The sequence below is a fragment of the Drosophila sulfurigaster genome, chromosome X (genome assembly GCF_023558435.1).
Source record: "Drosophila sulfurigaster albostrigata strain 15112-1811.04 chromosome X, ASM2355843v2, whole genome shotgun sequence".
Taxonomy (NCBI): domain Eukaryota; kingdom Metazoa; phylum Arthropoda; class Insecta; order Diptera; family Drosophilidae; genus Drosophila; species Drosophila sulfurigaster.
The window spans coordinates 6,791,345-6,805,910 of NC_084885.1; the positions used below are offsets into that span (position 1 = coordinate 6,791,345).

Below are 14,566 nucleotides of genomic sequence, written 5' to 3' on the forward strand. Positions count from 1 at the left end.
TTTGCGAGCCCCAAAAAACAATGGTCAGGCAAAAAGAGTTCGGCTCGGCTTTCATATTAAAGCGTAAAGCGATGCGATGGGCTTTTCACATTTTTGTTTTTCATCTTTTTCTTTTGGCGTATTTAATTTACCTTCTATTTTTGATACATTTTTTTGTGTATCTTCTTCTTTTTTTTTTTTTGTTGGATGGGCATTTTGCTTAATTTTGGTCGTTGGTCTTGCTGCTGCTGTTTTTTTCGCGTGCCAAGGAGCGCGCTTTATTTTTCAGTCCAGCTAACTAAATACCTGTATAAATATTTTATTACGCAAATGAAACAAGCATTGTTTGCATTTTATTTATGTGAATGTGTGTGTGTGTGTGTGTGTAGAACTGCGCCACATCCTGCAACAGGATGGTGTCCAACTACTTCTACTTTTGCTGCTGGCCAAATGAAATGGCCGCATTAAGGTGACGCCGTTTGCCAACTGCTCGTTGCTGCCTCGCCAAAAAAAGAATACATATATATATGTATATTCAAAAAAAAAAAAAAGAATGAAGAGAATAAAAGCAGCAGCCGCCGATGGCTGCACGTGCCGTATTCTGGGCAACATTCATTTGCATGCTGCCTGCGAATGACACTGCGAGGAATGAGAAAATCTGTGGGTGGGAGAAGGAGGAGGAATACGAGTAGTCTTGACCAACGGACAGCGGAAGCACAAAGCAAAAGAGAATCCTAAGAGGCAAGTACACATCCTACACACACAAATATCTTCTTCTTTTTTTTTTGTCTCTAATTGAATAAAGAGTTGCTTAAATGGTGCGATGGACAACATCTAAAAATCAAAGTAAGCAACGCTTAAATGAAGCAAAATTCGTATTCGAAATATGTTTGCTTTAGTTTATGTCCGCCCAAAGACAAATTGGCCCACTGTAATTACCTGAAGTGGCCAATGGGCCAATTGGCTACTTGCCAAATCAATGTGTTAAGTGTTAAATGGCCATTCGAAGTGCCAAGAATGGACAAACAACAGACAGAGGATGAGAGAGCTAAATGCACTGCAAAAAAGCGTTCTAAAACACGATTTTGGTCTTAGTAACATACTAAAAAGTATGTTAGGCACATGAACATTTTAATGCTAGAAAACACATTTTGATTAAACCCAAGTTTTTATTAATAAGAGGACAATAGTTTATAGTTTTAAGACCAATCAAGTAAGAAAGCTAAAGTCGAGTGTACTGGACTTTGAGATACCCTCTACCCATTTTTAAAGTAAAGCAGTGCGGTATTAAAATTAAAATATGCCAAATTATTTACTGTCAAAATACTAAAAATATACCAAATTTGGTATAGTACTACATTCACTCTATAGTATGAGTGCAACAAATACCAGACTGTCAGCCTCGTCTGTCTGTTATATTTTTGACTCTATTGTATATTTTTAATGTAGTACTACATCAATATACCAAATATACCATGTGGTATATTTTAGAAACTATTCTTTTTTAAGTGTGGAAACTGAGTATGCCACACATTTTCACATGCTGATTAGCACAATAAATTCACAGCATTTTCTTACAACATGCAAAGCAGTAAGTAAATCAAATAAATAGTAAATTTGTCTAATTCAATTTTGGTTGCCTACAGCTGGCAATGAGACAACACAATTGCTGCAATGGATACGCAAATCGGTGTCAAGTCCGCGCTGGCATGGATTACAGGATCTGGCCAATGGCGTTGTCTGGTGTCGCCTGATGGCCAAAGTATTGCCCGGCTCCATTGCGAGTGTGCTGATCATACATCGGCCGGCGAATGAACGCGATTCCATGCACAATTATATGCTGTTGCAGGGCGCATTTAGAAAGTTGAATATAGCCTGGTATTTCGATACACACAAATTGATTGATGGCAATCAAACGGAGCTGCTTAAGTTGGGTCAATCGATGCTACGATTGCGCGACGCTTGCAACAATCAATTGCGGGAGCAGCAGCAGCAACAGCAGCAGCAGCAAAGATCAATCCAACGGGCAAGTCTAAGCCCACAACGATTATCACGTTTCCCAGCTGGTGAATACGAGATGCCACAACAGTTGTCCGGGCTGCATGAATCAATTGCTGCGCCAGTGGAATCGGAGCAGCAACAGCAACCGTCAATTGTTGCCGAGCAACAGCAGCAGCAGCCACAGCAGCAGCCAACGCAACAGGCGCAATTGAAACAACAAATCGAAACGCTCTACCACAAACAACAGTTGGCCATGGCAGCCTCTTTGGCTGCTCCTGCCACTGACATTGATCCGTTTGCTGCTGTTGCCAGACCAGCAGCCATTGCTCTGTGCCTTTGCAGCAAGTGTATAAGCAATAGACAGCAATTGGATAACAGTATAAGCAATTGAAAGTCGGAAATGAGTTTCAAAATTATTAATGCAAATATTAGAAAATATGTGTGGTTACTTGTAATTAAGTTGTACAAATAAATTCAACATAATATTCGATAGATAAAGTGAATTTCCAATGCTATATTTCGTATTGAATTTTTAAAGAATTTTGTTGGCTAAATAATAAAGTGAGTTCTAAAAAGTTCGATATATTTTTATAGAATCATTGTGTTGGCAACTAAAAATGAGTATTTAATATACACATGTATAATATTTTATGACTAAATTATGATTTGCTCTTTTTATTATTGACTAATTGTAATTACAACATAGTTAAAAGGCTTTAAAAATATATGATAATCTTAATTTCGCAGCATACTTTTTTAAAGCAGCAAGACATTAACAGGTAATTGGCTGGTAAATGTTTGGTAATAGTTTCATTGGCTAAAAATGTTGTGTACTTCTGCTTAAATCTAGAAATAGCAAAAAGCATTGCATCAAGAATATTATCACAAATTATGAGAAATCTCTATTTAGTAATGAACTTTGCACTGTGCTCTGAAAGCAAGTCAACATTTAATAAACAGAACTGTGAACTGTATATATTTTATATTTATTTTAAAAATTTTCAGCAATTTCATATGCTTTTACCTTCGAGCTTAATCAGTTTTCACAGCACATGCAACGATGCTTTTATGTTTGTGCTCTATTTCATCCGTTCATTTCACTATTAAACCGAAAATAGCAGTAATAGCTTCATATGGCTGAGCTGCAACGAGACGGAGACACAGGAATATTGAGCTGGGGATGCACTGAATTTTATCGCCTCGAGACGACAGCAGATTCTGGTCACTGGGTAACCTTCTAAAGCTGCGCAGATGCAGGGCAATATGCGAGAGAGAGAGAGAGAGAGAGAGAGAGATGTGCTAGAAACATTTAATGGGAGTTAAAGCATACAAGAAGAAGATGAAGCAGAAGCAAAAGACGAGAAAAAAGAAAAACAGAATACATAATATTGCGCATACGTCGCATGTGACAGTTGACCATCCATTTTTGGGCGAATGTTGCTGTCAGTGTCGTTGGCGTTGTCGCTGTCGCTGTCGTTTCTGTTTGCTTTCTGTTTGCTTAGCAAATGACGAAAAGCGAAGCGAACAGAGTGTGGGGAAGGAGAGGGGGGAGGAAAGCGAGGAATGTGCTAGGACTTGTGGGCGACTATGGTAATGCGAATGTTAAGTCAGCAGCTGGAATGGAGAGCGAGAGACGAACGAGCGACGAGCGACAAGCGTTTGCTTTGGGCTTTGCTTTCAGCTTTGGCTGGCTTAACAATCAAACAGCGATTCGCCATTGAAATTAGGCTAATGAAATGCTTGTTAACTGAAAGTGACAACATGGCTGTAGCGCTGTAGCCAAAACCAAACATGCCAATTAAAGTGGGCGACGACAATCCGAAAGGCGACATCAAATAGACAAATTCTTAGCGAGGGAACAAACAAATTTAATTAGATTACATCGCAAAAGGCTACAAATCACATTCACTCTCCAACTCTTTTTAATTGATTAATTTATTTAGAAATTTGTTAGTTACTTACAAATAAAATAAATGTACAAAACTAAATATGATTGTTATCTATTGGCAATTATAATATTATCAATAAATTTTGTGTAATTTTATATGCTTTGCTTTCTACTAATTGCAATCTCAATAAGCTGATCTTCATTTTAATTTGTTAATCGGCAGAACAAAAAATTGATGAGACGAAATTACTTTGAAAACTATACCAAATGTCAATCAGAAACTATCGGCTAATGGAGTTGTCGAATTATCCAAATTACGTGTTTAATGAATGGATATATTTAAACTCAATTTATGGAAAAAATATATATTACTTATTAGAGAAACACAATAGAAAATAACTATAAGTGTTACAGTCTATTAAACTTAAAAAGCTTTCAACAACTACATTAAGTTTGTTTAAACATATACTTAAAATTAGAAACACAAAAGAATATTTCAAATAAATTCCATTCTATAAAACTGTAGAAAAACTATAAAATAATTATGGAAGCAATTTTGACTTTTTAAAGCTACGCTAGCTAGCTAATAATATTTACAAAGTTTGAACATGTCTCCAATAGATTTTACTACCATTTGTTCAATAAATTGTAGAAAAAAAACACAATCAAAAAAACTATACATTTTAAATTCTGTTAAACTTAAAAAGCTTTTAATAACTGCATTAAATTTACTTTGCAATTGAGTTAAAATTAATGATAAAATATATCTTTTATAAAATACATTTTATTAAAATGTAGAAAAATATTAAATATATATAAGAGAAAGTAAAGTAATTATGAATGAAATTCCAACTTTCGATAAAAACTATAAGGTTAGAAGATGTATCCAATAGATTTTACTGCACTTTGTTCAATAGTTTATAGAAAAGAAAAACATGAGAAAAAAACTATAAATTTTATAGTCTGTGAAACATAAAAAGCTTTCAGAATCTAGTTAAAACTAATTCAAATTTTAAATACATTTTATTAAATTACGGAAAAATGTCAAACACATAAACAAGTGAAGTTATTATGGAAGCAATTCCAAGTTTACTAACTATTAAATTTCAAGATGTCTCCAATAGATTTTACTGCCCTTTGTTCAATAATTTGCTGTCATGAATTGTTCACCTTGAGTGCTGGCTTCTAGCTAGCTAGCTATATTTGTAGATGTAGTAATACAATCAACGCAGTTCTTTGAGTATGTCAATGCTTGTTTGTGATTTGCGTGTTTCAATGAGGCGAGCATAATCATTTTCGATTATTTATATTACGTTGATGAGTTGATGAGCATGTTTATTTACTTACTTGTATTTAACAGTCAAACTAAATGACTTTACACTTTATTGATTTGTACATGATTTCTATGTTTATGCAATATTATTATTAAAGACTTTTTTTTCTTTCAAGTTATTTACTTTAACGTTAATGATGCAATCGCCGGCCCTTTGGGTCATGGAGATTCGCAGAGAAAACATAAGTAAGGGAAGAAAAAAGAAGATGATTTTTATGGGCTTAGTAGAAATAACTGTGTTAATTGATGGGGGACACAAGCTCGTCAGCTCGACAGCTCGACAGCTGGGATTAGTCAGAAGAGAGTGGTAAATAACATTCATCAGCCTCGGGGGCAGCATCAATGATATGCCACCCAATGGAAGCCCAGCATATTTGGCCAGCCTTAATGAGTGCCCGGCAACAACAGCACCAACAACAGCAACAACAACAACAAACAATTGTGGCAACAGCTTATGCAGTAAGTGCAACTCTTGGCCATTAGCCGCATGCCCCAAGAGCCATGCAAGGCGAATGCATTTTCCAACTCATTTAATTCGCTTGATCGTCCTGACTCTGGTCGACTTGCTGCCGTTTCCACTGCCTTGGCATGATGATGACTTTCATGTTTGCTCCTTTACTCAAGCCCAGCCCCAAGTCCATTTTGGCCACATTTTGCCGCTGCCATTGCCATTGCCATTGCCATTGACCATGGTCGTTGGCATTGCCATTGCCATTGCAATTTTCCAACAATTTCATTTTCATATTTTTCATTCTCTTTCTGCACAGTATTTTTTTTTTGTTCCGGTGTACGAAAATTTATGCGCGCTTTGCTTGATTTTTCATGAATTTTGATCACCTAGCCAAGAGTCTTCTTAATGCTCCCTCAATCCCAGTCTGACTGCCTCAACTGCCTCAACTGCACTCAATTGGATGTGAGAAGCGACGACTTCTGTTCTGTTTGCTGCTGCTCCTGCTGCTACTGCTTTAAATGGATTCAACATATGTGCATAAATTTCACACGTGGCACGCCGGCCACGCCAGTCTCTCATGCATTTTACATGCACAAAAGGATTTCCAGCTCAGCCAGAGTCAGAGTCAGAGCCAGAGCCAGAGCAGCATGGAATGCTTCAATGCCCCAATGCTCGTCAGTCTTTCACTTTATTTTCCATTTTTATCTTCTTTATTTTATTTTTCATCGCATTTTTTGTTGTTGTTGTATTCCTGTGTGTTGCATTGTGCAATTCTGTGGCCGAAGATGCAACTGCCACAGAACTGCACAATTGCCGAAACTCGCAAACGGGCAACTGATGCAGCTTGTTTGTTAATACGACAACATTTAATTTTTAATCGCCACATCCGACTCACACAATTTGCAATGCAGTCTCAGTTGCTCAGTTCCTCAGTTCCTCAGTTTCTCAGTTGCTGGGGAGTTTTGGGTCGATTGATGCCGCTCGTAACCCAAATGCGTTACATATGTTTAATGAAGAGCGTTGCACGCACGAGTTGCCGCCAAGTTGCACTTGCACTGATCAGACAGTCAGCTCAATCCTGCAACCATTTAGTTGCAGCATCTCCCCCTCGTCCCTCGCCTGCCACATCGACAGATTGCGAGAAGAGCTCAGAGAATCATTCAATGCAATGCAATGCAATACACTGCAATAATTTGTCAAGCTTTTCAAATGGCTTTACACTATTTGACGAATAAAAAGCCAATGCATTTAATGTTACTAATCTTACAAATTTGTAACTTTAAGAATAAAATAAAGAATAGACTGTATTAAGTTTTCTAATGATAACAAAGATAATGTTTCACTTATATTGCAATTTTGAATACAAATACAAATAATAATAATAATATAAAAAGCTAATAACTAACAGCTAAAACTAATATGGCATCTATACTATACTATTATAAATTATTTTCAATTATTTTAATTTATGAATTTGCAAATACATGAATTACAATTACACAATTAACATAAATCACATTTTTAAGTGATGATAAATAAATGCTCAATTGCTAAAATACATATTTCATTAATTTATTTATTTATTCTAGTTTTATTAATTAATAAATTTGGCATTAATATGAAAATTAATTCCACGGCATTTTATATCATTTTACTTTATAAATTTGTGAAATCTTGGAATTAAAATACCAGATTACATAGAGAAAAAAAGAAAATGCTTTTTAATGTGCCATATAACCAATATTTAATGTTCTATAAATTTCATGATATTTATATATTATAAATTATTTATCTACATTCATATTATTATATTGGTAATAACTTAACTTATAAAACGCAATGAAAATTTTAATTTTCGAGTCAAAAGTTATGTTCGTTATATATTGAAAAACGTCTCATTAATAAAATGTAGTAACTAAAATATACATTTTACAAAAGATTAAAATCGTTCTTTCACAAGAGTCAGCAATTGTTTGCTATTTATTGCTGCTTTTATTTCAGTCAACAGCTGATGCTTTTCTCACAGTGTATTTGGTTAAGCCGACTTTGCTGAATCTACCCAGTTTATCACTTGCTCTGTCTCCCACTGCTGAGTCGCCCATATGCATTTAAGGCTATAGTAGTACCTATGAATGTGCTTCTGCTTCTGCTGCTGCTGCTTCAGCCCATTTTCGTATCGCACACATATACATACATATATACATATGTAGCTATATAGATAGGCATGCATGTAGGTGTGCGTGTGCCTCGATGCTTGTTTCTGACTCTGCGGCAAGTTATTATAACAGTTCATTGATTTTCAATTTTCAATGCATTTCATTGTTTGCTCTCGTCTCTCTTTTTTTTTTTTTTTTGGTTGGTCGATATTCCTGCTGCTGCATTTGAGTTGAAACGGTGAAAATGAGAGAAAGAGAGGAAAAGAGGAGGAGAGAGAGTCATGCAACTTGGCGGCAACTGCCACAAATTTCCACATTGCGAATTCACTCGCATGCATAAATTCATGGGTAGTTTATTTTGGGCAGAACAAAATTAAAAAATAAACACACACAAAATACGACTACAACAAAAGAACATAAAAAAAACATACACAATGAAAAGGAATTTATACAAATAAAAATGTTAAATGTGTAAAAAAAAAAATCGCATCAACAACAATAAAATAAAATAAAATGCCGAAGAGCAAGAAGAAAAGCGTGGTGAAAAAAAATGTAAATGATTTCGTTTGTGCGCGGCATTTTTGGTTGGCAGTTTAAACTTTTCATTGGACAGCAAAAAGGCAGTCGGATTGTCGCCGCTGATTGACTGCGGCTTAATGCACTTCAATCTGGATTTACATATCTCTTAATGTGTATGTACATATGTATGTATATATAGTAAGGCTGGTACTTTTTTAAAGTACCCCCAATGCTTAAGTAGGCACAATATGCATATTCATATATTTACTTTACACATCCAGATTGAGTTTGCAATGGCATAAAGAAATTAAAAAGTTTTTATTTTTTTTTATTTTTTTTTTGGGACTGCAGGAAATGTTTAACCACTGATATTTTAATTGCATTTTTTGTGTTGATTTCAAAAGTTGATATTAAAATGAATCGATTGGAGTTGTTTGCTTCTTTTTTTTTAAGTTACAGTTAGTCAATGTTTTGGCGATAAACTATATTTTTTTCTTCTTTTACAATTTTTGCATGTGTACATCAAAATTGAATTTAATAATTCTGCTTTAGTTTACGATTGTAAATTGAAATATCCTTATATATAGCACACTCGTTTGAACATTTCTAACTTTTTATTATTTTTTTTTTTTATTGATATTGCTTTAACTTATTTCTGTGTTTTAGTTGGTAATTGAATATTTCTATGATCAGCATTTAATTCTAGCAAAAATATAAATATAATATAAAATATTTGAATTTCTATTTGATTTATTTGTCTTGATGGCACTTTTGTCACCCACATTGCGACAATGTGTCGCATGTTTGTTTGGCTACACTTATGTCACGCGCAAAAATCGAAATGGCCACACGCCTATATCATCCATTATAGACAGCTTATTATTTATTTAACATCAATTTGACTTCCGCTCCAGCATCAAGTGCTCGCTGCTCGCTGGCTTGCTTGCTGCACAAGAGCAATAATAACAAAAGCGTCATCTCATTGTGACACATTTGGCGCGACACTTTTGTAAAGCAGCTTTTGTAAGTGGCGCTCCATCTCTTTCTCCCTCTCTCATGCTATCTCTGTCTCTGCTCAACAACAACTTGGCTAACGTCTTGTAATTGGTCATGGCTAATTAGTAGCACTTTCCCGGGAACTATCGCAATTGTGGTGGCCATGACTTTGTTTTCTATTTCTGGCCACTTTCAAATTGAGCGACGAACAACACAAAAAGCCAACAGACAGACAGACAGACAGACCACGTGAGCTACTAGCTTGATCAAGTGATCCACTTTGATGGAGAAGTTTTGCTAGTAGACAAGGTCAGCAATAAAACACTCTAGGGAGAATTCAAAGATTTCATGACAAAATTGTTTATGTTGCAAAAATGTAAGCGCATAAATAAAATCCATTTTTGCCTATTTTCCATTTGAGAGGCTCAAAAGCACAAACAAGTTGTTCAGTCAGTTTCTTCAGCAGAGTGCCAAGCATAGATCCCCATCTCTGCGTAATCATCTTCAGCTTGTCCGACTCGACTTCGTCTTCGTCTTGGTCTTCGCTGGCAGCGACAACGCAGGCAATGCAACTCGCCATGAGGTTGGCAGGGTCTATGGAGGGGTTAACTGAATATATTAGCCATGTTGCCTATTATCGAGAGTTATATAAGATATGCATACATGCTTCTCATCTGATGGCGCAGATAAATCCATAAAAATGACAAAAAACACATTTGCACAAGCCTTATACATACACATATATGTATGTATACACACACAACAGCAACTACAAATTATTTACTTGCAACGACCAAAAATTGCACAACAATGGAGACAACAACGATAAATTGTTACTACTTGTTGTACAACAGAATCGGAAATTGTTTAGCTAAATCGTAATATGGATAAAATGTTGAAAATGTATTTATTTTTACTTGGCTAAAAGCAAATTTATGCTATAGCACTTATTTTTGTTGACAACTTTTTCGAATGCTACTTAATTGCCTTGAAAATTTTGAATGAACTTTAATTATCTATATATTTACATATTAAGTGGCATATCTCCAACTTCCGTATTTTTTTAGTCTCTATGTCTTTATTTTATAATTTTTTAAAATCAATAAACTTGTTCACAACAATTTCACATTTTTTTGTTAAATTGAAATTAAATTTTAGGTAATAGCAGAAATTTGATTGTATTTGAAGCTGGAAATATATAATATATAGGGGTCAAAAATATTATAACTCCGACCACAAAGTATATATATTCTTGATCAGCGTCAACAGTCGGGTCTAAGTTGTTTTACTTGACAATCTGACATATTTAGATTAACATATATATAATAGCATATCGATATACCAAATATAGACTTCGGTATATTTTAAAATTCTTTTAGTAATTTAGTATATCTAAAGCATAACAATGCAATGTTTTGCTTTTATATAAAGTGGGCATATCGATATACCGAACAAAACCTTCGGTATATTTTAGTATTTTGTCAGTATATTAGTTTGGTATATTATAAGAATAATAGCGCACTATTTTGCATTTATTCAAATTGGGTAGCGGGTATCTCACAGTCGAGCACACTCGACTGTAGCTTTCTCACTTGTTTTTCTTTGCTTTGGCACTTTATTTATTTTCCTACAACAATTTAATTAACAAATAGATGCCTTGTTCTTCTTATTAATAACAAAAGCGTAATACCTATTTTTATAATTTTATTAAAATATTAATTTGCAATTTCCAAGTTTTTCTTTGGTACTTTTCCATAATTCAAATCCATTTTAAATAGCTGAATAGTTTGCACCAAAAAACTCGCAAGGCTCATAAATAATTTATCCATCTCAAATAGAAAGAGAGCAAAGACCTTCGGACAACTTAATAAATTATAATACCAAATGCCAGGGAATTTATGAAACACCCCCGCAAGAGGCTCGTTTTGTATCTAATTTGTTGACCCTATTCCGAAGTGCATCTCATTAAAGTATCTATGCATTGTTGTGTGCGTGCGCATTTAACGGGCGTTTAATTTGATTGTTCCGCGTTCGCGTTCGTCGTTCGTCGTTTGAGCAACACCTTCGCCTATGCGTTTGGCATTTGTTATTAGGGTCCTGCTGCTCATAACTTTTAATTATGTGCATTTTATAGAACAGCTCCTGCTGCTGAGGCGCTGAACCATTAAATAAGGTAAAGGTAAAGCGTCCCCCGAGGGCAACCCTTGGCACAATTGGTATTGGTTCCCTTTGAGGGGATGTTGCGCAAAGGCCAGCAGCAGAAGGCGCCTCATTAATTAAGTGGACAGCAGAGGCAGTTGCCATGTGGCAGGCAGTGTTGCAACATCCCCCAAAGTAACTCGCTAGCTAGCCCCCCAACACAGTGAAGTCATCAAATTAGCGCTTCTATGGCATCCATTTTAATTTGGCCAAAGCATTCGATATGCTGCAGTTGCAGTTGCAGTTCAGTTGCAGTTCAGTTGCAGTTGCAGCTCAAATGGATGTTGCAGTTACAGTTACCGTTACCGTTAGCGTTGCCGTTGCAACAGCATAGTCTGCAATTTGAGGCTGGCATTGCCGATGGCGTTCCCTCTTTTGGCAAGTGAACCACAAAGCGAAAATCGCGACAACTCTTCGCAACGACAATCAACATTTAAATGATGATAGCGTAGTATTTGTCGATGCTCGGCCCCCGAGGGCAACCCTCTCACCCAAAGGTGAGTCTCACAGGGCAACTATCGACCTCCTCTCCCCACCAAACAGAAAAAAACCAGACCTAAACCTGAACTAGGTAACATCAGCAGCAACATCAGCAGCAGCAACAACAAATACAACAGCAAACGGCGTCAATTACATTTGGGCTGCATTGTGAAATGTTCGGTTTGGTAACTAAATTGACGGCCTGCCCCCGAGAGTGTTGTTGCCACCAGCTCTCGCTACCTTTTCACACAATGCTCAATACCAACATTGATTTAGTGATTGCAATGCGATTGCAGTTGCCACAGCCGCCAATGCAGCCAATGCGAACGTCATCGATGCCGGTCGCATCGCCAAAATTGCATCTACATGTATTTTATTATTATTACTTTTTTTCTGTTATTGTTTTCTATGCTGTTATTATTTTTTCATTATAATGTTATATACATACTGCATATTAAATTTACAAATTTAAAACCAACATTATTTGTATTTGAAAAATAAAAAAGTATTCTTGCCACAAAAAATGTATTTCAGAAAATTGATTTTGCATTTCTACTTTAATATTACAAAAATAGAAAATATAAAGCAAATTGATTTCTTCTACAGAAACAGACTAATAATGAAACAAGTAAGAAAGCTACAGTCGAGTGTACTCGACTGTGAGATACCCGCTACCCATTTTGAATAAAAGAAATATATTTTGCGGTATTTTTCTCAAAATTACTAAAAATATACCACATGGTATATTTGGTATATCGATATTGTACCGCATTCAAAATATACCATAGACGGCACAATATACCAGATTTTTATCTGATCTCAATCAAATTTTTAGGAATCATAACTATTATAGTAATTATTGTATATACTAAAATTCTAGCTTTAAAATTACGCTTGTTATTCGATTTTTTTTAATTTGCGGGGGCGGAAGTGGGCGTGCCAAAAATTTGAAACAAACTTGATCTGCGTGCAAACATAACAAATGCTGTCGAAAAATAATTATAGCTCTATCTCTTATAGTCTCTGAGATCCAGTGTTTCAGACGGACAGACGGACAGACGGACGGACGGACAGACGGACATGGCTATATCGTCTCGGCTGTTGACGCTGATCAAGAATATATATACTTTATAGGGTCGGAGATGCCTCCTTCTACCTGTTACATACATTTCCTGTCGGTACAAAGTTAGAATACCCTTCTACCCTATGGGAAGCGGGTATAACTAATGAAATGCTATATAAAAAACATACACAATAATACACTTTAGGGGAGAAAGTATTTTCAACAAGAATGAAAACCACAGCCAAGTGTACTCGACTGTGAGATAATCGCTACCCATTTTTAATAAAACCATATTCATCGAATATCCCAAAAATATACCGCATGCTATACTTAATATTATATATCGATATTATATATTCTATTCACTATATTCAAAATAATCCATAGAATACAATTGCAATAGGATTTTTTACCACACAAAAGTATTTCGTAAATAACGACGACCGATTTTATCTGATCGTAACCAAATTTTCAGGAATCACGTATTAAATAATAAATAAAAATATGTAAATAATCCAGAAAATCGAATTTATATTTATACTTTAATAAATTATAATTGTAGAGAAGACAATTCTGTTATTATTATAGAATTAATCTTATTGTACAAGAGAATCATATATATTATATTACTTGTATTTATTAATTTACTCATCCAAAAATCTAAAAATAATAATATTTAAATGGAACAATTTTTATTGCATTACTTTCATACGTAAATATTCATATTGAATCTATACTAAAAGTAAAGCGATATAAATATATAAAAAATATATAAAAATTAATATATTTTAATAAAGCGTTTGTCGTTTTCTTTGATTTGAAATATAAATTTCTTTTGTATTACGCTTTATTCTCTTTTTATGTATTTTTTTAATAAAATTTGCAGCATTTACACATGTCTGAAACTATTTAGTTTATAAACACGAATATGAAATTCAATATTTGCACATCAACTCGAATGAAATTGCTTTAAATTGATTTGTGAGCACAAACTCAAAAGCAAATGTCGAAAATAATTATTTAAAGCTATCAAGCGCTCAGAGCATTTGCCAAGGAAATACACAACGTGCTTTATAATAAACTAAAATTAATATCGATACCCTGCAGATATTATTATTGATATTGTTATTGCAGATTCGGATAAATCACAAATCAAAGAACAACTTGCATATTTTACTCCAATTAGGAGCGTTGGCTAAATCATACTGTAAACAGATATTGAAACCACTTTTGCTGCAGAGAATTTATTGAAATAACTTTATCATAATTAAGAGGTTTTGCTTGCAATCTCCTCGAGTTCATCAACAAGTTGCGAGAGGTTGCCCCGATGTGCCACACGCGGCACAACATTTTGTGTGGCACCTCCAACGATGTGCACAAGCAGCTGTATGTGGTTGCCTCCACTCCCCGCTCCTCCCCTCACACTTCTCGCTAAGCCACACAAGTCCAACGGCTTGTTGCCAACTTCCTCATCATTTTTCGTCCTCGTTCGCCATTTCGT

At 35.0% G+C, this 14,566-nt stretch overlaps 1 protein-coding gene across 1 annotated transcript; it reads left to right on the forward strand.

The window, feature by feature from the left end:
• The first annotated feature begins 1,455 nt into the window (after positions 1-1,455).
• On the forward strand, positions 1,456-2,495 carry LOC133848917 (putative mediator of RNA polymerase II transcription subunit 26). The gene is made up of 2 exons (XM_062284662.1): positions 1,456-1,570; positions 1,626-2,495. The coding sequence occupies exons 1-2, from the start codon at positions 1,561-1,563 to the stop codon at positions 2,369-2,371; spliced, it is 756 nt and encodes a 251-aa protein (XP_062140646.1). The 5' UTR covers positions 1,456-1,560; the 3' UTR covers positions 2,372-2,495.
• The last annotated feature ends 12,071 nt before the right edge of the window (positions 2,496-14,566 follow it).